This window comes from Drosophila guanche, unplaced genomic scaffold (assembly GCF_900245975.1).
Source record: "Drosophila guanche unplaced genomic scaffold, DGUA_6, whole genome shotgun sequence".
NCBI classification, from domain to species: domain Eukaryota; kingdom Metazoa; phylum Arthropoda; class Insecta; order Diptera; family Drosophilidae; genus Drosophila; species Drosophila guanche.
In genome coordinates, this window is record NW_022995744.1 from 4,921,455 (window position 1) to 4,948,077 (window position 26,623).

Consider the following 26,623-nt stretch of genomic DNA (forward strand, 5'->3'; position numbering starts at 1 on the left):
TAAATTCAAGGAAAAAAATGAAGCAGGGCACTTTTATGACTGCCTGCCAAATGGAAGTTTCCAGCCAGCTCGTAAGACCCTTAATTATTGTGTCAGCTAACTGAAAGTGAATAAACCACTCATTGTCATGAAAATAAAAGCCAAAAATAAACGAAACGAACCAAAAAGGGGGCATATGGCAAAATCAATAATAAATACATAAACGAGCCCAAACAAATGATGCAGACAAGAAGATGGGGCATGCATGATGGGGCACGGAATACCCTTGAGGCAGAGGTCCATGACCTAAAACACACACCAAAAATTGTAGGGTATATTTTAATCTAAAATTCCATTCGCCAGAGTGAAAATTGTCCTAGTTTGGACAGCATAGAAAATATTGTTCTGTGATAAATACAAAGACTAAGGCTTTGCAGACTTAAATCCGATGAGTGCTGTCTTAGGGATTAAATCTATTCATGTTGCCACAATATCCCCTCTTTTGTATTGAGGCTACAAAAAGAAAGCTGAGTGCTTAGAACACTCAAAAAGTTTTCAACAATGAAAATTAAACAGAAAAATATATTTTCCGCTTACACATGAATGCATCAAAATGACAAATAGTATGGTCAAACAATAAAGTATTGCGACAATTGTTTTTGGCTCACGAATTCGAGTTGAGAATGAAAGATATCGAGAACGAAGTGGAAGAAATATCAAGCAAGTCGGTGTAATATCGGTGAATATTTATAGTTTTCGGGTATTTCCCTCGTCTTTAAAGCAGGGTATACCCGTTTAAACTTATCAGACTCATCATAATCGTTGGATTGCGTGGATGGCCCAATCACAATTGCAGCCCGAACCCGAACGATAATAAGCCAGCAATTAGTGTCACCGAAAGACTTGCTGAGGCCTCAAACAGAAACACAGCCCAAAGCCGAGGCACCGCCATTTAAAGCAATTTAACTGAGGATGGGCCACAGAAGGAACACAGAACTGAAGGCAAAATGCAAAAAAAAAAAAGGTTAAACGAGGCACTCGCTCGCTAACACAGACAGACGCACATACATCTATTATCCTGCAAGAGTATATCCTTTTTAGCTGCTGGCTGAAATTGGGAAAAAGGGAGTGAAGTGGAGGAAAAGTGGCGGGGACAAATCGCAATTTCAGTTTTATTAATATTTTTCTATTTGCCTATGGAAAACTACTGAATGGTCCTTTATCAGGAGCCTCCCACCGCCCGCTCACCCCTCCCTGGTGCGCAATCGTTTCAATGGCTGTAGGAAGGAGGAAACTTTCTTAATACAAGATACTTAAAGGACACAGAGAGAGAGAGAGACAGACAGAGAGGGCGAGAGAAGCAATGTCCGACATTCAATTGCCACGTTTTGCCTGAAGGATGTTCCATCTGCGGGTGTGTGTGTGTGTGTGTGCGTGTATATCTGTGTGAGTCCTGCCCAACTCAAACTGAAAGTCTTAAGTGAATTAGGAGGGGAAACTTGCAACATTCCCCAGACAGTCCTACCGCTGCTCATTCTCCTGTCCCTCCCCTGTCCATGCACCTGCCACTGCCCTGTCCTACAACTTCAAGGTTCTTCACTTAATGAGCTCTTGAAGTGTTCAAGTTTGAGCTCAGTAAATATATAGATGAACAAAAAAAAAAAGGATTACTTTATATGACAGGCCAGGCCCCCATTCCCCACGCTAACTACTGGACACCTGTGCGTGCTCCCAATCCCCTGCTCAAAGATTGATTGTTATAGAGAAAAGGCTCGGCTTTGGCCACTTAATGATTGCCAGCCAAAAAAGAAAGAATTGTGGATGGTGTCAGGACAGGATGGTGCTAGGACTGTAACTCGGACTGAGCAGTGGGGACTGGGGCTTCACCCACACCTTGATATAGCATAAAACAATTATCGGAATTTCCTTCTTCCACTTTCCTTTCTTTTTCGGGTTGGGTTTGGTCATGGGCTGGCGCTGTGGCTGTGGCTGGGGGCTTAGTTTATGTTGCTCGTAATTAAAGTTGTGGAAATGGCAATGGGGCTCGGGGCACATCAAATCGATATTTGAAAAGGAGAGCCCAGAGCCTCTTTCGCAACAACTCGTACAGGTGAAGGTTAGACAGGTGAATGGAACAAGAGACTACAAATTTTCCAATTGAATGTGGCTCCGGTTGCCAATGGGTTTTTAATTCCAGATTCCTGTAGATATCAAAGTGTTTGTCAGTTGTGGAGGAACTCCTTTTAATGCCGTTTCTTCTCACAATTCTGATTACAATTCCTTCACAGCCTCAAGGATAAATCCAACCAGATGTTACCCGCCAGGCTTGACCTACAATGTGTGTTGTCCCCAAACTATTATTAACGATACAGTGCCAACAGCATATTCGTGTGATAAATTAATTGACTAAAAAACACATTCGTGGCTGACACTTTGCCTGGGACCTGGGCCAAGTATACGTAATAACTACATATTTAATGGGTTATTTCATAGTCCTAGAAAGCAGAACGAGGCAGCGCCAAGTGCTGGCAGAACATTTCCATTCACGGCTGACATTTAATTAAAATTGGCGCCTAATTAATTGCCGAAAAACGGGAGCGCACGGTCTGACAAGACATTACTGGGCGTATGAGTGATGTTTGAATTTAGAGCAGCTTTTCACTAATTGAAAATGAAAATGAAAATGAAAATTTGATTTTTGGCATGATTGATGCATGATTGATTCCACGGCTAACATTTTTCCGCAATTATTATTCCGGTTATTATTCGCCGTCGAATCTTGCGGGGAAGGCCCACAAAAATGCAGCACATATTTTCGTTTTCCCTCTTCGGTTCGTTGGCAGAGCATTTTTGCTCTGCATAATTGATGGCAGAGCTTTTAATTGAAGCTGAGTTGCGGTTATTACGGGTGTAAGTGGTGCGGGGTGGATGGGGCCAAAATTTATGCAAATTAAGACTGCACCGAGGGCGTCCACAATTAAAGGGCGAGCGAGCGGAAAACGCAGAAAAAAGAGAATGAAAACGCTCTAATTGAAGTGCGTTTGAAGGAGGCAAGTGCTGGAACACCGCTTGAGATATCACAAGGGGTGGGTGCAAGTGTCCTTGAAGGTGTATAAAGTTTTTGAGAGATTGATTTTTGGCGCACGCTTGGGTAATAAAATCGGATGAAAATATGCATCATGAAGATCCTCTACGGCTTCTCCACTGATTCTTTTAAGCTGCACAAATCGAAGGCCACTCCGATTTGCGATTGAAAACTTTAATAAATGGTAAAGGAAATTCTGTTCTTTAAACAGTAATCAAAATAAACCTCAGACCGAGTGTGAGCAGACAAAAAATGTCAATTTAAGTTAGTCTTTGAGAAGTGAACTTTTCGCCGAAACAGAGAATTATGTTATGAATCAATCGAATTTCCTTTTTTAGATGGTTCTATGGTCCCACTCTATTAAGTTTTATTTATTGAAATAATAGATAATAAATCCACTTGCAGAATACTCTCGAAAAGTATTTAATAACGATTTTAAAGCACTAAAAAAATGGATTGAAAAACACTCCCATAAAGAGCCGCACAAGTCAATCCTAAACTACTTTCAAACTTTTCCATAGCAATCTTTTGAGAGCTCACGCATTCACTTTTATCTCGCTTTGAAACTACGGGTACGCGTATATGTTGCACAATGAATGTGGCATAAATTATAAATGCCCCAAATCAACTCCATTCAAGCGCTTTCAGAGCGGCTCTTATCGTAGTTTCCCCTGTTCTGGTTTTTTTTTTGTGTTGGTGAGTACGCGTATGCTTACCTGTCTGGAATTCTAAGGATACATTAAAGTCGCCTCTTGCTGCGCTTGTTCGGGTGTGTCCGACGTATCCTGGGCCGCTGTTTGCTAGAGGCTTCTATTGAATTGATTATGACAGGACCGGACGCGTGTCCTGTCCGCAACAGTGTTGTCCGGGTCCTGCTGCAGCCGTCCCGCTGTCAGGCTTCCTGCAACAGTCAGCTGCTGCCGCTGCTGCTGCTGCTGCTGCTGCTGCCGCTGCCGCTGCTGCTTGTGGCATGCAAAAAGTTTTCCCTTTGCACTGCGGATGTGTTCCTTGTTTTCACTAACTCTTCCCCTCGCTCTCTCTCTCCGGCACTGTTTCTGCGGATTCTTCTTCTTAGTCTCTTTCTCCTTCTTTCTGTTCTCTGTATGTCAGTTTATGCGCTTCCTGCCTTTGCCTGCCGCCCGCCGCCGCGTTGTGGCGAGAGTGAAAGTATTTTTTGTTGTCTCTTTTTTGTTGTATTTTATCGTGGTGAATTTCGCCTCGGAGTAGCTCGCTCTCCAAGCTCGCTCTCTTCGGCTGACACTCTCCCTCGCTCACTCTCAACGAGCTAGAAACATTTTCAGGTTGAGTAAATTTTGAAATATTTGTGTTCCACCAGTTTTTGTAGGATGTTTTGTTTTCAAAGGATTTCTGATTGCTTTTAGTGATTTTTTTCGTGGGTTTTTATGCACTGAATATTTAAGCGCCTTTTCACTTGCATTCCAGCAGCGACAACAACTTTGTTATGGTGCTTTGTGGTACTGGGGGGCGGGAGTACGCGGGAGTGGGGGTGGGACTAGGTAACGTTAGCTGATTTAGCTGTTTTTCTAGTTCTCCTCTCTCCGGTGTTCCGCTCTCCTACGCCTGCCTCTCGGCTGCTCGGCTGCGCCTATAATCTGGCAAACTTGCGTACTCCGTATTCCGTAGAGTCCGAATACCGTAACAACCGAATTCGGACTTAACCACTCCGAAACGTGTGGTACGTGGCGAATTTGACGTTTTGTGTAATTTAACCTTCTGCCCTACTCTCTCGAATGCGTCATCGGGAATCGGGAGTCCGGGAGTCGATTCGGGTTGCTTATTCCCGTATTTATTTGCTTATTATTATTTTATTTGGCACCTACACACACTTACGCACACTCACAGGAACACGCACAGATGTTTAATTATTTTTATACTTTTCACCACATCGACGGCCATACGCCATGCTGTACGGAAAGAGCCCTCCAAAGAGCCCCAAGTACTACAGGCAAAAAGGAGCCTTGGCCAGAAGAAGCCTTCAAGGTTATTCTTATTTGCCTGGTGGTTCCCAATTTCTATTTAGATTGAAATCCATTGGGGCCCTCATCCGCTGGCCTGGTCTACGCTGTATCTACATGCTTTAGGCATGTTCCCGTAACGAAAAAAAAACGGTTCAAGCTGAAATACCGTTGCACGCATTACACTCAACAACATGAAAGAGCCAGGGCTGCCCTCTCTCTTTCTCTCTCTCTGCGTTAATATTCCGCCTCAGATTGCCCATAATTGGCGATTCCGCTGGGCTTGCATTTTGCGACACACTTGTGTTTTTTCGCGTTTTTTTCCGATTTTCTTTTGCAATTAATTTTAGGGTAATATTTTTTCCACAAAGCGCGACTTGTAGTCTCTCTCTCGCTCGCTCGCTCCCTGGATTTTGGCGGAGCTCCGCGTCTTGACCGTTTGACTACTTGGGAGGCTTTGCTTTCGGATTCGCCTCTGATTCGGCTGAAAGCTTTTCCTTCATTTGGTAGGCTTCCACAAGGAGAGAGCGCGACGCGGCGGACAGAAAGAGAGCAGAGAGAGAGAGAGAGAGAGTCCCCGCCGAGACTGTCTGGCGACGGACAGGACGGGCGAGCTTTGCACTCTTTTTGCACTCAAAGTTTGCGTTGTTTGGATTTTGTTGTTTTAATTCTCGGTGAGCTGTAGCCAGGGGACTGGGACTAGCACTGGCGTGTGTGGGTGGGACTGGGACAGAGTCTCGTTTCCCGTGTGCTTTTTGAGGATTTCTTTCGTGTAATTGTTTTCGTTACGTTTGTTACGTTTGTTATGGGCACCAGAGCCACTGAGCGAGCCATGTGCCTCAAATGGAGACGTAATTGTGCACTGTGAGAAAATGGATGTAAATAGAAATTATTGCTCTTTGGGGAAGCACCTACAAAATGGTTCATCTGCAACAAAAAAAATATTTTTAAACAATTAGTGGCCATTTGTAATATGCAGAATGATTCATTCAATATAATTACTCAATTACTTAAGTTTCCTAGCAATATGTACTTCTGCCGTTCACACATTGTACATGCGTGTCGACCTTCCTCCCAGTGTAGTCATAAAACCCATCCAACAAACAGCAAGTAAGCCAAGCAACCCCGCACCCATCTGAAGCCTCCCCAGACAGCGCCCACACCCTGCACCAGCAACCCATCCGCTATGGTTTTGCAGCAGCAGTAGCAGCAGCAGGTAACGAGCCTTCGTTAAAAGCTCTCTCCTTGTCTCCCGCTCTCTCTCTATCTCTTGGTCTGCTGTCTCTCCCACGCAAGTTTTCCACACAGCTGGCAGAGTAACGTCAAACTACTTTGTGTTCGACAGGGACAGAGCGAAAGAAATCACGAAAGGAAAGTAGAAAAAATAGCAGTAAAACGAAAAGAGTCTTGTCAGGTAGCACAAGAGGAAGCTGTGTGCATGTGTGTGTGAGAGAGGCCTGGAGGTGTGAGTGCGAGCACGACACGTTGTTGCATTTGCGGGCACACAAAAGAAGGCAACTGAAAATATCGCTATCGTTTCGTTCGGTTCGGTTCTCTTGTGTTCTTAGCTGCTTCTTGTTTGAAGGTTTACTTCTCTTCACCCTGGCGTTAAAGGGAACGTACACGTGCTTTTGGTGCGCTAGTAGGTGGCAGACGGTGGGGGAATTGTTATTGATGAGTAAAGGGGGAGAATTGGATTGGTGCGGAGGGGGGCTGTGAAGGCTAACTGAACTGTCGTCATGTCAGGTCGCTTTGCTTCCAGCTTCCACCTCTCTTTCTCTCTCTCTCGCTGAGAACTTTTCTAATTGAATTTCATGTTTTGACCTACAGGGTCAACCCTGGCCTGTCTTATCAGAGTGGGATATCTACGAGTACACGTGTGTGTGTGTGTGTGTGAGTGTCTGTCTGAAATTATGTCATTCTGGCTGCGTCATTGTGTCTGCCTGTGGTCTATTCTATTGATTATTTCTACTCGTTTATGACGAAATGCCATTGTAGTGCAATTTAAATTGCTTTCACCTCCACACAGCATCAGCTTATTTTGCGTCTGCTGCTACTCTTCTTCTATTCCTCTTATTCTGCTTCTGCTGCTGCTCTTCGCTCTTGACTTGCACAACTATGACGTCATTGTTAACCCCGGAGCTTTCACTAGCGCGCGCACACACGCCCCCTATCACACTCACCCACTCAACTCGACTTTGATGTCAACTTGTCGCACATTCACCATCCCCCAGACCAGACCCTGTGGAGGGTCCGTCCGTCTCAGTTTTCCACCTCTTTGACAAACCACCGCCCCCTGTCAAGTCAAGTCAACTCATTTCCATTTCCATTTGATGCTTGATGCGGATTTTCACTGACTAGTTTCGTGAAAGTTTGTTTCTAGAGAGCTTTTCTCCCTTTCCCTTTTCTCTCCCCAGTCGTACTTCTCCCTCGGTTCCATCTCAATTTGTTTCCCTTTGGCTTTTATTATTGCGGCAAAAGATTTATTTTTTGTCATTGAAGTGATCTAATTAAAGTTTGTGTGGACCAAAAATTATAGAAGAGGAAAGGGAAAGGAAACCAGAAATTTGTTTTGCCGAGAAAGTGGTCCAGCACAAAGGGAGGTGTAGCTGGCACAGGGTCACGCTTGTGCTAGAGGTGCAACTTGTTTTCGTTTACGTCCCAAAGTTGTTAAAAAGCCAAAAAAGTAATTTATTTCAGTTTTACTGCCTCCAGTTTTCGTTGGGTATGGGTTGAGTTTGGGTTCTATCCCTGGCAAATGTAATGAGATGTTTTGACCCGCTAAACTTGGTCTTTTCTTCTAACCCCTCCGCAGTACCCGTTCCACCAGCAGTTTCAGCGCCCTGCCCTCTAGCCACTGTAGAATTGTAGATGCTGATTTGGTTTGAAGCCTTGGCCAAGTTCTGTTGGCATCAGCTGCTTGATAATCGGATTTTTCTATTCTTGGCTTCTCGCTCTTTCTCTCGCAAGTATCTGTCTGATTCCTTTTGCAGGGAAATGGGTTAAACTTTTCTGTTGACTTGTCTGTGGGTTAAGGGCTAATCAAAAGTTGTAAATTAATTCTGTTCGCTTGATAATTCTTTGAATGGAATGACGAATTTCTGGTCTGTAGAGTTTTTAAGGATTTTCTCATCTAAATTATACTAAATACTGTTGTGTTCTTGAAGGTAACTATGAGAAAACATGACTAAATACCTTCAGAAATCTATTCTACAAATCGATTAAGCTCTAACTATTTTATAGCTATAATATTTCCAAAACACATCCAAGTAAAATGTCAGTTTGTCTTTGCTTTTGGTACAATTTATTTGAAGAAGAACACAAGTTGACGCATTTCTTTGATATATTTACAAATTTAATCGGTTTTCTTCTGGGGTTTTCCTACTTGGTATGCAATTTACTCCAATGTTGCATTCGAAATAGCTCTCATATTTACTATGTATACATCTGTTGCATGTAGATCCTTAGTGTGTATATCGCATATGTATAACTACTAATTGTTAATTGTCGCTGCCTCTCGTTTGAAGGCTTAAGTGTACATAGAAATAAACTCAAATACAATTTCTTAACCACATAAAGTTATCTAACGATAATTGTGGGTAGTTGTAGTTGCGCACTTCACTTCCACTCCGGCAATGGTTACAAATCGTACTTATTGCTCAGTTATATATAATGTATATAGTATTTTGTATTCTTGTATTTATAATACACGTACAGTGGGTAAAAAACATCTATACAAATACGAGTAGGAGTACGTCTTGTTGTGTTGTGTGTGTTTTGAAGATTCTCAAAATAAAGTACAGACAAGGCGAGTCCTGGATGAACTAAATACCGTCTTCAAAATACAACAATTATTGTACCACATTTAGAATATCAATGTTTTTGTATACATCTCTCCTCTATATACTTTTTATATACATAAATATTGTTAAGTATACATGTAAATATCAGCAAATATTCCAGTAGAGTCTCTATATAATATGTGTGTTTGTTTTGGGTGTTCGGCTTTCTATGAACAAACTCCCGGGGAAAAATAAGAGATTACAAAAGTTGCCTACGGACTAATTGACGGGAGGATTTAAATCAAAAACAATCTACGCGTAATCCAGAGAGCTGCCTTCTCCTCCTCCTCCTCGTTCTCTTCTCAAATAAATAACTTAAATATGAATTGGTTTTCTTTCTCCAGGTTTTGTCATGTGCGAATCGAGCTCCAACTATTTACACGGCTCCGTGCTGCGTCCTCACTCCTGGCCCTCGTATCCCAAGCACCATAACTGGGACAGAGGCACCGCTGTGGACTAGCTGCCAGCCACGCCCTCGTCCTTGCGCGGCCTCAGTATAAAGTTGAGATTGTAGTTCGTGTTCACCGCATAATAGACATTGGCGTTCTTCGGCATCACCAGCTCCTTGTCGGGCAGCACCTGGGCGAGCGTGAACCGATCCGGATCATCCTCCAGGCCCAGCTTGAGCATCGCGTTGCGAATCACCTGCGGTGTGCGCTCATTGTTCCCAAGCATGATGCTCTTGTAGAGCACAATGCCATCCAGCTCGATGTTGTCCGTCTCGTAGGTCACGCGAATGATGTAAAAGTCCGGTGCAGACTGCGGTGGGACGCCAGTCGGCTGCACCAGTTGGGCATTGATGTGAGGCGATCCCACGCCATTGATGGTGGTCCCGTTCCCATTCGACTTCAGACCGTTGCCCATGGACTGGGAGTGCGTCAGCTTGCCGGACTGGCGTCCGCCCGAGTTACTCGAGTCCAACGACAGGTTGGACACGCTACTCGAGGCGGACATGAGGGAGGCATGGTGGGCATCCCGGTCCAGGGAGTTGTGCCGGGAGCTGGTGCTGCTGTTCAGCTCACAGTAGAACTGTGAACCGGCCCCGCTGCTCGAGTTGGAGTGAATGGAGTCAGTCTTGCGGTGGCCTATAATGGAGGCCGTGGACGAGGCCGTCGTGTTGGTCAGCGAGGTGTTTGTGCTCACCACCGATTTGCGCGGTGCCGGCGGCTGTGCCTCCAGGCGGCAGCTCAGTTCGAATGCCTCCCGCTCGTCGAAGAGCGGCATCGAGGCGAACCAGTGATCGAAGAGGGCATCCCCCTGCAGGTTGTATGTGTTGGCCGCACCCTGCAGCAGCTTGATCTGTGCTAGGACCTCGAACTCCTTGCGCTTCTTGTCAAAATTGATCAGCTTGTCCTCGGTGAGGTAATCGGGATTGGCCGTATGGATCATGGTCAGGTCGGTGAGAAATGTGCCCAAATAGGGTATCGTTCCGTGGGACGTTTGTGTGCCCAGATTCAGGATAAGCTTCTGCAGATGTCGATCAGTTTGATCGCTGCCCGGATCGGGATTCTTGGCCGTTCCTTCCCGCTTTAAAACCTCTCGCAGGGTCCAGGCATTGTTGTCCTCCGAACAGATGCGAGCGAGCTCCGTAAAGACTTCCATCTGGCGGGGATAGGATACAAAATAAATCTGTTAGCACACATTTGTATCCCTCTAGATGGGGGCTGGACTTACTCTCTCTTTGGGCAGAAACTCCCAGATCTTGGAGAGTCGATAAATCGAATTGGAATTCAGTGCCGAAATGATGGCCTTGAGGGAACTAAAATTCTTGAGCATTCTCAGCTCCTGAGCAATATCAATCCAGCGGGAAATATTCAAGGCACGCTCCTGGAAAAAGATTTTCAACATTAGTTTCTGCGGGGAAATGAAAACTGTCCAAAAACCCACCTGAGGCTTCAGACGATCAATCAGAATGCTGGAGACCACACGGAAGAGAACCGCATTGAACTGATTGATGGTGGCCACCACCGTCTCCGATCCACCGCTGTCACGGCGTGCCCAGGTGTGACCCAGGCATTGGTGGGGAATCAGACGCTTGAACAGGTCCGTGTCCATGCGCGTCAGCTGCTCGGCAAAGTGTCTGACGGGCACATGGGGGAAACGGAAGGCCTGCAGGAAGTGTGTGGGTCCACGGTAGATGGGTCCATGGCCCATGGGCGTCAGATACAATCCATTGAACTGATCGCTCAGGTCGTAGCTGGAGCCATAGTGCGTGGGAATCATGAACTGTGCCTGCTGGGCCTGCGTCAGCCAGGGCAAACCATTGTTCTCCATGCCGCCGCCGCCGCCGCCGCCGCCTACTCCGCCTCCGTTGCCATAGACAGACTGCCGGATGAGACGCTCCAGGCGATTGAGCACCTTGATGTGCAGATCGGATCGCTTTAGCCGCTTCGTGGCAAAGGCCAGGATCTGCTGCAGATTGTCCTCGTGCCAGTCCTCTGGGAACCCATCAAGCCACACATGCAACGCCGAGACTAGAGTTTTCTTGTGCTGCTCATGGATGGACGCATGCGGATCGTAGGCCGGATCCTCCACCTGACCGCTCTGCTGCGCCTGCTCCAGCTCCTCCAGATGCTTGTCGTGCAGTGCATCGTATCGCTGGGTCAGCAAACTGAGCACCTGCTTGGGCGTCGAGAAGGTGCGATATGTGGACAGGAAGACATTGATGAACGTCGACTCCAGCTCCCCGTCGTCTGTGGCCAGGGCCTCCACCAGGCGGGCCAGCGTTGCTGCCTTCACAAAGCGCACTCGCACTGTCTCCCACTCCAGATGGGAAATCTCATCATCTGAGTCCTGCTAAAAGGTCAGAGTAGAGTAGAGAATGTTATTAGCCACTTAGGTAATTGATTTAGGAGGTGATTTAGGAGCTGCTACTCACATTGCTTGCTGTCGGCGTGGGTCGATGGTAACGGACCTTCTTCAGGTAGACCGTGAAAATTGCATTTTTCTCGTGCTCCTCGCCCCACAGGCGCCACGTGGGCTGCAATATAAAGAGGAGAGAAAGGAAATTTAATTAAATGGAAGTCAAGGCTAACTATTTTCTTACAAACTACAGCGAGTATCTACCCCTGAAACCTGCACCCAATAAACATTATAAATATCTCTGGAATCTAATGGCAAAGTCAAAGTCAAATTTCGCTGCCAATTCCTGGGCCCGATCATTTATCATTCATCTAAATTTAGCCACCGATTTCCGACATATGTATATTTAATTTATTTCCCCTTAACCCAAGTCCCAAAGGAATTTTTAAATATTTTCAATATAAACATGAAGTCGTTCCTTCCCACTGTTCAATTTGTGCAAAATAATTTGTGTTTTTTTGTATATGGAAGAGGCAATGGAAATTGTTTGTTTTTGTGGAAATGCGGCTGTCTGGCATTTCCCATTTCCATTTCCGTTTCGTGTGGCATTTGTTCATGTCTTGTCGGACTTTTTGTTGCCTTTGTGGTCTTGCTATTTTAATTGGTACACGCATAAATTCCTTGCTAATTTCTTGGCAGCAAACAAAAATTAAATATAATTCGAAAAAGACATGCTACGATATTTTTATATTTTAGTGTGAATAAAATATATTTTCCTAAGCATAAATATATTAAACGGCCTAAAAAGTAAAAGTAAACCAGTTTAAAAAGTTTAATTATTCTCAATTATTAGGAGAATCTGACGCCAAAATATATATGAACATAATTTATATTTAAATAATTTAAATACTTGCTTCGAATTATAGAAATCAATTTCAAAATGCTTTGTATTCACTTTTTAAGCTAATTTTATACATTTCATTTTGTTGCAACTTTTCAAGAAACTCTGGAAATGTATTACCATCCCAGCCACTTTAGAAAATACTTAAAATAAATTCATTTATCTATTTAAACAGATTTGGTTTTCTTTTTTTTTTTTAATGAGAATATTGTGCATTTGTTACGTTTTATGAAACATTAAAAAAAAAGTATTTAGAATATAAAAAAAATTTAATTCGTAAATGGTAAACGCTCCACTAAATATCCACTAATTTTATGTCTTGCCACTCATTGCTGTGTTTCACACACCTTTGTGAAAGAGCATTTTCCCCCCTTAAAAATTCCTTACATTTTTTCGCATTTAATCAACGCGCAAGCATTAAAATTCCAATTAGAAAATCATGCAACAAGCAGCAGCGAACAAAAAAGAGGGCAGAATTTTACTAAATACCTTTTGTGTTTATGTAAAAACTATGTAAATACCAAACACAGCACAACACTCACACAAAGCGTGAAGAAAGCATTAAACGAGTAGTGAATGAATAAGCAGCATTCGGAGTAGAGGGAATTGAATACATAAACGAGCAGCCGCCACAAAGGGAAGGGCACGCAAGGTTCGCATTAGTGGGTGGGGCTTGGGGCGTAGTTCGGTGGCGTTACAGAAGAGCCGAGTATTTACAAGCTATAAAAAGATATTTGACTGACAACAACACTTACAAAACAAAGAGAACCCAAAATGACAGATAAACCAGGAAAGAATAAAAGTCGAAGATGGACATTCCCTGCCCTAAGAAGCGTGTTTCTGTTTCAGAAAACTTTAGAGACTTTGTGTAAAGTTTCATTGAAATATCTCACACTTTAAGTGAGATTATTCGCTACAAGGAATGCCTAAACATAAACATTACTCGCAAAGCGCCGATACGTGGGGTCACACGCCTACCCTGCCCCGCAAGACACCCAGACGGACAGACGGACAGACAGACAGTCAGATAGATGGACAGGCAGACAGACAGGCACGGATTTCATGTTGAACCAATTAATTGCCCGCATGCGCTTTAATTACAACAAACAACAAGGGAACACAGAAATTGCTCAAATGTTTAGTTCACTCTGGCCGCATTTCGTAAATTTGTATTGAAGTACTTTAATATTTCGTAAAGAGCAAATTATGTACATACTTCTCAACGAGTGTATATGAAACAAAAACAACAAAAAATCTCTTTTTTTCTCTCGGGGCGTTAAGTGGCGGTCCCGCATGCCGCATGCCCCACCGTATTGTAATTTGTTGTTGCTTTGTGTAATTGTGCATAAATTGCGTTGGTTTCGTGGAGATTTTTGGTCTGGAAACAGCTGAAACTTTTCCAAATGGCCTTGCAAAAAAATATATATAAGAAACGAGAAAAGATGTGGAAATATTAGGGGTAAGGGTAAAGCCACAGCGAATGTGAAAATCCTGCGACCCCCGTTTACACTTTCGACAAGGCAACTTTAGCAATTCCAATGTTTTGCGATTCAAGAATCTCTTTAATTCATTAAAGAAAATACAGAATTTATAATAACAACAGCTGGCAAAACATTCTCTTTTCTTCTTGTTGTTTTTTTTTTTTTTGGCAGCTTCCTGCTAAAAATCCAGAAATCTAAATAAAAAGAAAGCACGAATGAAACAGTCGGTATTCGGACAAATGGCATACCATCGAAGGGGATTTACATTTTTCCGCTTACGTAAAAAAGTACGACTGGGCGAGAGTGCTGAATCGGAAGATCCAATTAGGGGAAATCAAATTCCTTATGCCACAGGAAAATGTAATAAGGCGATACGTCTACTCCTGTGTATACGAATGTAATATACCCTTGTCCTCTAGCATTATACCGTGTACAAAAAAAAACGTGCGAACAGACATACAAAATACATAACAAAATTGCAATTGTTTCTATTTAATTGTAGCATGCTTCAGGTTAATTGCCGCTGCCGCTGCCGCTGCCTCTGGTGATCTTGCTGCTTTTTGGTTTATTTTTTCGGCTGGCTGATTTCGACTTCCCCTTCCCCAATCTATCCATATATACATACATATATGTATGTATACACGGCTATGCATATACAATGTGAAGGCAACCATTTAATCAATTCCGATTCACGATCATCCGTTCAGTCGGCAGCGACTTTTTCTTAGCGGCATCTGCCAAAAAATATTTTTGTTGCTATTCTCGAATTGTATTGTACATACGAATGTATATTCCCTTATTTATTTAATTTATTTGTTATTTATTTGGTATGTTTTTGTGTTGTTTAAATTGTTGCTCTCTTTTTTTTGTGTTTGGTTGTTTAATTAATGACGCATTATGGCAGCAGCAGCTCTGTACAATCCACATTTACGTCAAAGTGAAGGAAAAACTGTGCGTACTGCCACTTAAGTATGATTTACCTGAGTGTTTTCGGTGGTAAATCATCTTACAGGATGGATCTTTGACTTATTCACAAAACACTCAGCTTACTGCTTAGACCACTCGTCGATAGATTTAATTAAAAATCGATTAAAGTCGAAAAGAGCAAGTCATCGAAGTATATTGATTAATTGTGTGCATCCTGTCCTGAAGTGGACCTATTTTGTTTTGCTTTATCGATTTCCTAGACCCAAACGATTCCGCATCGTATTCTTGCTTGCAATTTGAAACAATTAATTAGTGTCAATTAAACAAACAATTGTATAAACATGACAGAGCAGAGCCAAGCGACAGTCTGCGACTGGCACACACTCATAAGAAACGAGGGGTAAACATCAAAGCGAAATATGGAAAAATATTGAATTGTTTTTGGTTGTTGTATTTGTATCTCCCCCTGTGTGTTTGCAGTATTATTTACCTTGGTGTAGGTATAGTTCTTGGCGTGTAAATCTTTCGTCTTCTTCGACAAATTGCGCAGCGTGGCCCCCGTGCAGGCGCACAGGTACTTCAGGCTGGCCACCACCTTGCGCTCCGCATTGGCCACCGCCGAGGAAGCATCCAGATCATCGTACGGATGATACGAGCTATTGCGCCGCGTCTTGGCGGATGCTGAGCGGGATCGCCGGTGCTGCTGCTGCTGCTGCTGCTGCTGCTGGTGCTGCTGGTGCTGCTGGTGCTGGCACATCCCTGCAGCCGGCCCCGTCATCCCGGAGGCCTTCTTCTGACGCGGACATGTGTTGTGATGGTACAGCTGATGGTGGGACGGCTTCTGGTGGTGGTAGGCGCAGGTCTTGCTGGTCGAATTGTTGTTGACATGTCGCCAGGCACTGCTGAAGTCGGTGTTGTCCAGCGGCGGCATAAGGGCGCGATTGTAGCCGGCCAAGTCTTGCAGCTGATAAGCACAAGTGTGGCTCTTGATAAGCGTGGGCTTCGACTGCTGGTGCGGATGTTGGCTATGCGGGCATTTACAGTTGGATTGGCTTGTGAAATTCTGCAGAGATTTCGGAGACTCTACTTAGAAATTTGGGACTCCAAACTGAACCTCTCGGGGCTGTTTTGTACTTGATCTTGGTCTTTGGCTGCGGTTCATTGATTGCCTTTGGCCCTCAACCCACTTCAGATTCAGCTTCAGCTTCAGCTTCAGCCGTAGCTGTCATCGCTTCAGTTCATTCACAGAGCCCCTGACCTTGGCTACAATTTGCCTCCGAAAAACACACACACAACACGCACACACAATCCACTCGTATTGTTCAGCTGTGTCTATGTGTTTATGAGCTCCAAAACAGCCGAAAATAGACAACACATCGAACAAAACCCCCAGACAAAATGCGAGTGAATATTTTTTGACAAGCGACTTTTGTACTTCAAGTGGCGCTCCATTCACTTGAGGCGCTTCTCCACTCGAGTCGACTCATCCCATCCCATTCCATCCGTGTTTGATGAAATGGGAAGTATTTACGCCCCACCACTCCCCCTCTCTCTCTCACTTGAGGCGAAATTTACGGGCAATCTTTGTTTAACCATTTCCCATTGTGCTAGGCACGATGTGGCTCCCGGCCGGCCTGTACCCATAAACAACATCCCCAAGTACGAGGATGATGATCAGCCCAGCTATCCCCCCACAGCCACAACTATCCATCCGAGATGTGTACAACTTTTACCAGGAAGTTGTTTGTATGTTCATACGTGCAGTTGGGGCCTGTTTGTTGTTTCGCTTGGTGTTTAGTATTTCACGCCAATTGACAGCTGCGCACACGTTTAGCCATAGAAATGTTGATTGAATGTCGACGATACCCTAACTAAGAAAAAATATCCTGAGTTCCGAATGCAAGCGTAGAAGGCAAGCTGCCCATTTTGTCTACCATTTCTATGATACATTTCTTCAGTCAGCGATTCTCATATGTTTTGAGATCTTCCATCAAAACTGCAACCCCATTAGAGCATCCTGCTTTCGTCATTCGATTGGGCACGCAGAAATTTCTACAAAAATTTGTCTTTGTAAATGTTTTTGTGTCTTTGGAAAACTGCGTTTTGCTTTTCTTCTCTACTCTCCAGCAATTTTGTGGCGTTTATTTAGCTGGCCGGAGATGAACCGAACCGAGCCAGCCCATTTCGTGTTGTGTTTAGCCATGAATCGGGGCCAACTCTGGCAATTTTACAGACCAAAGACCGAGTTGACTCCGTTACATACAATTACATAACTTGTTTCTGCCATTAAGGCCTGTGGGGCCGGAGATTCATGTGTACAGAAATGTCATTTCGGTTGGTCGGTGCAGGTCTTTGAGCCAGTTAATCTCGTCGGAGAGGTCAGCATCCGTCTCGGCATCAGCCAGAAAAAGGTTGCGGGTCTCTCTCTCTCTCTCTTTCTCTCTGTGGCAAAGTGTAACAAATGAGAATTAAGGCCTCGAAATTAAATTACCAAGGAAATGCATGAAAGACCACCGCAATCAAATGCGCATCATGAAAATTTCATTCCGGCATAATGATTGATTTGAAATATACAAACAAAAATTCCCTTTAATTCGGGCACGTCCCTAAACTAAGCATTTGGCATTGAGGGAGGTCTAGGATTGCCTCGAAATAGCATTTAATTCGAAAAAGAATTATTATTGTTCCATTTCTAAAAGCGTTGATCGAAATTTTCCAATGGGAAGAAGGTTCTCCAAATAGTTTTTGAGAAATAAACACTCAAATGTTTACATTTTCTACTCCCATCAAAATACATATAAAATAAATTGAAAGCCTTGAGATTATTAAATCAATAGAACTGCCACAACAAGCCTTCAAATAAATACTTTCACACATAAATGTCCAATAAATATATACACACAAATTAATGTACGAAGAATATGTTCTGCTATTTATTATGAAATATTTAAATCCGCCCTGAGCTGCTGACAAGAAATTATACAATTTCTATAACTGAGACATTGAAGCGAAAGCTGATTATAAATCCTTCCAAACCTTGGACCCAGCCCAGACCTACTTAAGGGGGCTACATGCATATGCACATAATCTCTGTAGAAATATATATTTATATGTACTCGCACCTATTTGTTCCAATTGAGATGCCCTCCCTCTAATCAATATGCACATATGTACATATTTCTCTGAGACAGAGGCACCGAGAGCCGGGTACACTCATTTCATTCACGTTTATTATTGCAGCGAATGCTAAACGAGTACGAGAACAACGGAACGAGAATGAGAATACGAATCTGAGTGGAGGCATCGAATACATTTGCATGCAACAACAAAAATACTAAGTTTCATTTTCGATTCGCCATGATTCATCAGAAAATACCCAACCCAAGCACACAAAATGGGAGGGAAGGAAGAGACCAAAACATAAACAGAAACAAAGCTCATTATAAATGATGAATTATTATAGTATTACGGGCACATACCCATTCATCTCATACAACCCATCCAGCCGAGCAATTGTCAAACATATTCGTGTTTGTATATGGAAGCGACTCAATTATAAAGAAATAACAGCACTAAACTACGACCAAGTATGATGATTGGTGGGGGATGATGATTGGTGCGCTGCCCACATCATCTGTCTATATATAGAGCAGGTGACCTTTCCTCTTTGGCTCTTTCCAGCAGCGAAAGTGCGCGTGGGTGTTTGTGGGGCTTTCTCGGGTGGGGGCTTGTTTTCTCAATTACAGATCTTTGCAAAAATAGCCCCGGCCCGGTCAAAACAAAGGAAAATCGAACGAAATGAGCCACCCACCACCCACAATGCGAGAAACATCATCAAAGAGGATGGTCATTTGGGGGGTTTGTTCTTTTCTCGTGCTTTTATATACATTTGTATATATGTATTTATGTATCTGGGTACACAACAATACATATCTATTTATAAATCGTCGACCCCTGGCACGAGTTAGTGAATTGCAACAAGAGCAAATCAAATAAATGCAAAGGGCTTATCACGAATATAGAATACCCCGTAGGGATCATAAATACTTGTTGTATGTTTGGATCTTCATGATAAACATTCCTAAAATGGAATACATTTGTTTACTTTTTGCAAGTTCGGGCACACCCCCAGCATGTGTAGGGTACACAAACAATGCCTGACAAAATTGAAAAGGTAAAAGTAAAACAGAAACTGAAACTAAAACTGGCGTCCCTCTGTCGCTCTCTTCCCCTAATCTCCCTGTCCACCCATACCTTTTCTGCTCCGATTGACTGACTGACTAAATGACTTTGACGACTGCCAGTTACATGTGACTGCATCTGCATCCGACGCACTCAGCTTGACAGCAGTTGTTCTTCCTCTCTGCTCTTTCGCACTGTATTTGTATGTCTCTCTCGCCCGCTGTCCCTCTCTTTGGCTATTATCAAACCACATCCGCCGTGCAGCAGAGATGATGTTCAAACAATACAGTAATATATCAACTTGAACTAAAGCTTGAGCCACTGAACATAACTAGCAACGTTAATTATTTGTATGCGTTCTCCTACATTCTCCATTCTTCCATACATAGGGGAGTGGAATCTTTGGAGAGAAGCTGATTCAGTAGTGGCAGCGGGAGGAGGCGGAGAGCTTTTGTTTTGCATACAATGTGTAGGAATAAATGCTGCCTTTCACAAAATAAGTGAATGAAAGAGAACCAGGTCTGTGATTGGATATGATTTATATCACCTTTCCATCTCATTTGATGGGTCATTCAATCTGTTTTGTGGATTATGATCATGGATACTCAAATATGATTCACATTTATCCTGCTTTCATTCTCACTTTAAACATTTTTAGCCACACCATTTGATTTCCACAACATTCCATAATAATTCAGCTAAATTAATCAATACCAATAATTAACCAGATCAAGTACAAAACACTTTATATTCAGGGTTCAGATTTCTTTGGGTCGTGGAAGAAAAGTACGAAAAAGGTTGAGTGCAGCCTCCTACGACTGACTATCCCTTTCAGTGCGTATTTGGCTACCTGCGTGAGAGAGATAACTTATTTTGCTTTAGAATATTACCAGCACCGTTAGATCTCATGCAAATTTCTTTCTCTGTGTTTCTTTTGCGGTTTCACATTGCAATATTTCAGTTCTCTCTCTCTCTCTACTAATAGATCAGCAGCAGCCTTTCTCGTTCTTTCCTTTGGGCGCTTATCTGTTTTTGGTGGTTTACCATTTGAGGATTGGGTTTTGTTTCGTTGAAAAATGTTGCTGAGATTCCGTTCCTGTTGTCCTATGGTATTTCTTATTGGATTTCTTCCTTCTCGTCCCTTTAATTGACACCTCACCACTCCTTTAACCGATGAGTGGAAACAAGTAAAATCGATATTCTGGCTGCTCTTTCTTTGAGCTTCTGTGGGTTCTGGGTAAGTCCAGCCAGTGCCAGCTTCCTGGGAATGGCGATGAGTCAACACAAACACACACTTGCGCTCACACACACACACCCAGCAAGAGGAGCAGGTTGTGGTGGTGGTGGATGTAGTTGGGTTGGTGGTTACTGAGAGTCAATCCTTGGGTTCGTTGCACTACGTTCAATTGGCAGACAGTCGTCTCTGTCTGGCGTCTGACCGTCTGTATCTTACTCCTTTTACGGCTGATTAAACTCTATCACGCCGTTCCGTTTGCCTTCTTTCTTTACTTTCTTTACTTATTTCCTTCTTGCACTTCTATAAACTATTTAGTTTCACTTTTACTGCTGCACTTTTGCATACACAAGCTTAACATTTCGAGATTTTGTACGCATTTTCCTGTGTTTCTTTGAACATCTCAGCATGAAAAATATATGCATGGAATTATCAAAACATTATACAAAGTTCACATGCGGGGGGTTTTCCCTAAACGCTTGCGTTACGCGGGGGGAAAACGCGCGCGCGAGACACACACACACACGAAAAGTTCTTTGGCAGAGCGACACAACCGCCGCCAACAACAGTTAAAAACGCACTTGGGCCAGTGCTGCCATCTCGTCGGGTCATAAAAAAGCCAAGCACGGGCAGAGCAAACCATTCGACAACAAAACCAACCCCAATTCTTGCTCTCACGCCCGGTGCTCAGAACAGAATATTCGCGCCAAGGTATTCGAAATACAAGGTATGAGCAACTCAGTGACCGCTCCCTTGTTTGTGTTGCCAATGTTATTATACTCGTATACTTTATGTTTGTTTCATTTTCTCCTGTCACTGCCTTTAATTATGAGTACTTGCATATTTTTACATAATACATTTTGTGTGAGACAAAATAGTCTCCTTGCCGAGAAAAATTTCCATACCTCTCATAGTTATGCCATGGGCACAAGTTTGCTTACGCTCTAGTACACACTCTCTCTCGCTCTCTCTCTCTATTTTTCTTTCTCTCTATTTATTACAGGTATTCCAGTCGTGGGATCGTGGGAATTTTAGCACCCACTATGTTTTTCATCCGTTCGCTCTGTTTATGTTTTTTCTCTGATTCTTCATTTGTTTGGCTCTCTCGAGAATATGTAGATAATGCTCTCGCGCTCTGCCTGGTATCTTTCTTATTCAGTATTTTTGTACATTTTTGTGTTTTAATTATCTTTTCACATTTATTAACGAAATTTATTAGCCCCCCCAAAACCTGAAGACACTTTAGGCATTTTTTCCCGAATTTGATGTTTGATTTATGCTTGGGACAAAATTTAAATAAATTTCTTCCATTGTTTGTGTGCCATTGACCACCTTCAGTGACATAATTATGCAAATCGGAATACCTGGGTATTATTTGGTAACGAATTAGTGAGAGCGATAGAGAGAGAGCTGAAGAGGGAAATCAATGCGCTAAATTATTAATAAAACGTGAATTTGCGTAAGAGCCCCCATAAAATGTTTTGTTTGCTGTGTAAATATTGGAACCCAAAGCAAGGCAATTGATCGATCAATTAGCAAAAGACCAGACAAAACGAATTGATAAGGTACATACTCGTAAGAGGGAAATAGATTGGGGGGAGGAAATGGTAATACTTGAAAGTTATGTACATGATAAGGTCTCAGCGTTAACTATCAAACATTTTTGGAAATTTAATTTGATGATCGCTAAATTATCGCTTTATTGCAGCCAATGCTTGAGTTGATAAGGTCTCTAAGAGGAAATACAATTGTTTGGAGGATGTTCTCTCTCAGAGTTTTGATTGAATGAGAAAAGCGTTATCGCTTGATCTTAAATGAAGAAACTGAGAAAGCGATATCAGGGGAAAGGTTTATTTACTAGTGCTAAATCGAAATAAAAGTAGCTTATTGATACGCTATAAATAACATCACAAATATGAGTTTCAAAGCAAATATTTAGTTCCATTTTCAATGCAGAAACGAACTCCGCTAATTATTTATAGCACATTATGGCTCTCCTAGCCTAACCACAATTTACGGCTAATGAGTTACGAAAATGTTTTAGCAAGCAATTAGCTGTTTTGGTGGGCAATAACTCCACACACAAACCTCTTGCCTGAAGGCCCTGCGAGATACATACTTTCAAAATGACTTTCTATGCAGTTGGCCCGTTACTTTCTACAGGGCAGTTATGCATAGTATATGCTCGTACAACTTAAATACATAGGTTGTATATATGGTAGATAATGGGTTTGGCTACTCACCAGACTATCGGCCACACTTTGACTCATTATATTCCAGATGCAGCAATTACATGGAGGTGCGTGCTGCGGGGACTCGAATGCGTTGCAGTTGCCGTAGCTGTAGCTGTATCTGAGGCTGAAGCTGAAGCGGAAGATAATGACTTGTGTCTGTTGGATACGCGCATTTTGGCCAGACTAACGACGAACAAAGACTCGAATACACACACTCTGTGGCACACACACACGTGCAAGGCGTTTTATATTTAATCGTATTTATGTTTTTCTCTTTGGGTTGTGCAATTGGGCCGGGCTGTGCCGGACAAGCGGATGTATCTGGCAGATACGCGACCAAACTTGCAATCGTATCGCCACAAATTTCAAGTTTTCTTTTCTTCTGCTCCCCTGCGTTACCAAACACTGTAAGAAAGCGACAAAACATTCGAGTGAAAATCGTTTCAGCGCGCCAAGCAATGGAAAGTGCGACAGACAGCCGCCGCAGTGGAGCGCGTAACTGAAACGGTCAATAAAAGTTAAGAGCCAAACGCCACACATTGCTGGCATTCCTTAAGACCCCCCCAAGAGGAGACCCAAGACCGTTCAAAAGACCGTAGACCTAGCGACCGACCGCCGAACAACAACAAAACCCAAGCAGAGGAAAGCTCGCAACTGATTTACGATATTCGGACCGATACATGAGCGACACCACAGTGGGCTGGTGGCTAGTTAAAAGCCATGTGAAGCATGATGTTGGCTTGGGTACGATTAATACACAAGAATGTCTAAAGCTTTGTTCTAAAGTTTTATAACTTCCCGTTGTCTTAAGATGTAACCATATCCAATCCTAATACATATCAAACACCAACTAGCAGCCCCACTGTGCCGAGCTATGACTGCGCGACCAACTGCGACGCTGAAAGCGCTGCTTGTCACTCGCTCAGTCTCAAATGATGAATTTCTTTTTTACGATTCGTAATCACAGTTACCCCCTGTCCAGGCACGAACGAGGGGGGTGACAAAGAGAGGAGACAGAAGGAGACAAAAGATAGCGGATCTTCTCGAAATATTTAGCAAAGGAAAAAAACATTAATGAAAGTTTTTTCAGCTCATTCTGTTCTTTTTGCGAGTTGCTGCTTCTACCTGTTCCTTCTATGCGCTGGAATGCGTTCTGAACGGCTTTGTTTTGAGCGGGGAGAGGTCTCAGGCAAACATGAAAAAATGCTGAAAATTTCTATGCAACACAAAACAAATCAAAGAATAGGCAGAGAGGCTGGTCAAACACTACGACAGAGTCAGAAAGAGTGAGAAAGAGGGAGAGAGAGAGGGAGAGAGATAGGCTATGGTAAATCAGGTGTTTGCGGTTATTTGGCTGTACCTGTGCCATTCGAGAAAGATCGACTAAAAAAAGGGTTGGTTTGTGGTGTCTAATAACGTTTCCAATTACTAGTTGGACGATTCTTCTTCGCAAGTAAATATACCCATAAAAATGTATGCATAAATATGCAATATAAATGCCCTCCCATCTCATTAAGGGCACTCTGGCTGCCCGATCATCAACCTTGATTACCTTGAGCGTTGACTGGTCCTTTTTCAAGCGCCATAACAAGAAGCAGACGAAGAAGAAGAGGAAAACAGCAAACTGAGGTCTTCATTCTGTCTTGCCAACTCCTCCCTCTATCTCCCTCTATCTATCTTCCATCATCCGCTGTCCCTCTTTATAATTTCTCAGAACTATAAAAGACCTCATCAATTCATTAGCATTTTAGTTTCAAACAAAACTTAGAACATGAATTCAGACTAGTTTGAGGAGCACTCGACCACTTGATACCCTTTCGCAACTAGTTTGACAAAAGTCTCTATAAATAGTCATAGAGTCGGTAGGTCGCTGAAAATATCCGTAGAAGCTAATAAACTCTACTTATGCTAGGGTATACTAAGGGGCGTAGCTGCGCTGCCAGCGCTAAGTCGCTGCTTCGCTGTTGCAGTCGCAGTCTCAGTCAACGCTGCTCTCTCTCTCTCTCTCTCTCAGGTGCTCTTTTTCTTCAGGTGCTGCTTTTGCTGTTCTGTCAGCTTGGATGAGCTTTTTGCGAAATTTTACACCTCCACACAGCTGGGCTGTGGAGATCTGGGGATCCATAAACGGTATAAGCATGTTTATACGTATGGTATGTCCGAGTGATATATGGGTCTACTTGTTTTTGCTGCTGGTCAATATTTACAAATCGGTACCAGTCAATTTTGGTAACGCTCCAGCAGAGCACAGCTGAGTGAGAGCCGCGCACTCGCTCTCTTTACCTGGCCCTCACCTCTCTATATCTCTCTCGACTACCGCTCTCAGCCATGATCTCACTCTCATGTTTTTTGTCTTACGATATCAAATTGCTTTATTAGCCAAAAACAAAAATAACGCAAAAACATGGCCATGTTAAATCTTTTTATATTCTTAAGCTTTGTTTTTTTTTTTCCTTGTTGTTGTTAGTTTAGTTTTTTCCTATTTTTTGTCGATTTTGTCTGTGCGATTTCTTCTCTGCTCTGTCGCTTTGACACTCGTTTCGGACGTGTTTCTGTGAGGCACACGCAAGCAGTTCTATATTTTATAGACAATTGTTGATACACATTTATCTGCTTTTTGGATAGGTTCGAGCTGTTTCCAAAATTACTTTTTTGTAACGTTCACTGCCACGCAAAGAAGTAATCAGTTTCAGACTCTAAAAACAATGTTCGTTGAGATAATTATTTATTTATGAACAAGCTTGTATTATAAATCAGATCATAGATTGTAGGGACCGGATGGAAGTGATCTGTTATAAATAGTTACTGTGTTTTCGAAAGGTTTGGAGTCCTAAAAACTGTGTAGGGGGACACCTTTTTAGGTATTCATACAATGCTTTACACTTTTCTAATTATTAATTTGCAGTTGGGTTTTTCCTATATTTTTTGTTGCTGTTCGCTGGCTCTCTTTTGGCCCAAAACACGTTGCAATTGGCAACTGGTTTACAGCTATGCAACGGCAAACACACAGAGAAAGAGAGGAGAACACACACAGACGCACTCACACATGCACAGACCTAGCAAGACACCAATACACTGGCAAAGGGACGCTGCAGGTGTGTAAATGCCAATTTTATTATGGCCTTTACTTTAATTCTTTAGAAATATATTTCCATTGAATTCGTACGATTTTATTTACGAATTGTATCCATTATATTATGGGTTAATTTCAATATTCATTGTATACCTTTTAGATACTCATTTTGTGGTTGTTTTTTTGTCGCTTTTCTTTTTAGGGGCCACTTTTGTGCACTTTTTCACACACAGAAACACGAAACAGAAAATACCATTAACGATATGATGTTGCTGTTGTCTTGAGCACTGAAAAACCGTTCGTTACGCTTTGGCAGACATTACGAGCCACGCTCCGCATCCGCGTCGTACCCCCACTCGGCACCCTACACCACCAGCAATCTCCCGACAAGATGATGGCTCTATTGTTGCTGCTGCCCGTAACCGGAGAGCCGACTCGTCTATCTTTGGCAACGCGTTTGTCGTATCTGCGACAAGGCGGCCAAAACTCAGCTTCAGGCCCGAGAAGCTGGCTCCGCTACACAGCCAACAAAGGGAGAGAGAGAGAAAAATCAAAAGAGAGTGATCGTTGGCTGGCTCAGATTTAACCATACGATCTACCTGTGTGCAAGGTATTTCAATTCAAGGTGAGGTATTCGCGTATGGCACTCAAACGATATGAAGAGAGACTGCAGATTTGAGTTGCCTCGCTTGAGTGCTCTACCTTGACACGGTATAACTGTGCCTCACAACCGGCAGTGGTGCGATCGACTATATCGCAAGGTAAGGTATGGTAAGGGATTGGAGATATCGTAAAGAGATGCAGCGTCTCGCTAGCTACAAGATTAATGATTTAGGCCGATAGTCTCGCCTCTAGAGAATATCGTACTAAAATAATAATATTAACTAAAAATATTAACTTAACCAATGCA

General features: G+C 43.0%; 2 protein-coding genes across 15 annotated transcripts in view; both read right to left on the minus strand.

Annotated features, from left to right (window-relative positions):
• Positions 1 to 5,491, minus strand: part of LOC117580279 (whirlin) — a 36,727-nt gene extending 31,236 nt beyond the window's left edge. For 6 of the 11 annotated variants that reach the window (XM_034266749.1, XM_034266743.1, XM_034266742.1 and 3 more), the window contains exon 1: positions 3,781 to 5,491. The gene's annotated coding sequence lies outside the window, so the exon portion shown is untranslated. The remainder of the gene's footprint in view (positions 1 to 3,780) is intronic. The other 5 variants (XM_034266748.1, XM_034266746.1, XM_034266747.1 and 2 more) reach the window with 2 other exon arrangements.
• Positions 5,492 to 8,373: 2,882 nt separating this feature from the next.
• Positions 8,374 to 26,183, minus strand: LOC117580280 (ral guanine nucleotide dissociation stimulator-like 1). Of its 4 annotated transcripts, none has more exons than XM_034266752.1 (6): positions 25,867 to 26,183; positions 22,653 to 23,048; positions 11,761 to 11,862; positions 10,770 to 11,678; positions 10,557 to 10,709; positions 8,374 to 10,484 (listed from the first exon to the last, which is right to left on the minus strand). In XM_034266752.1, the coding sequence occupies exons 2-6, from the start codon at positions 22,677 to 22,679 to the stop codon at positions 9,339 to 9,341; spliced, it is 2,337 nt and encodes a 778-aa protein (XP_034122643.1). In that variant the 5' UTR covers positions 22,680 to 23,048; positions 25,867 to 26,183; the 3' UTR covers positions 8,374 to 9,338. The 4 variants fall into 4 exon arrangements, with proteins under 4 accessions (XP_034122643.1, XP_034122642.1, XP_034122641.1 ...); XM_034266751.1 differs by lacking the exons at positions 22,653 to 23,048; positions 25,867 to 26,183 and adding exons at positions 15,484 to 16,056; positions 20,220 to 20,992 and having other exon boundaries at positions 10,770 to 11,675; XM_034266750.1 differs by lacking the exons at positions 22,653 to 23,048; positions 25,867 to 26,183 and adding exons at positions 15,484 to 16,056; positions 20,220 to 20,992.
• Between the last annotated feature and the right edge of the window lie 440 nt (positions 26,184 to 26,623).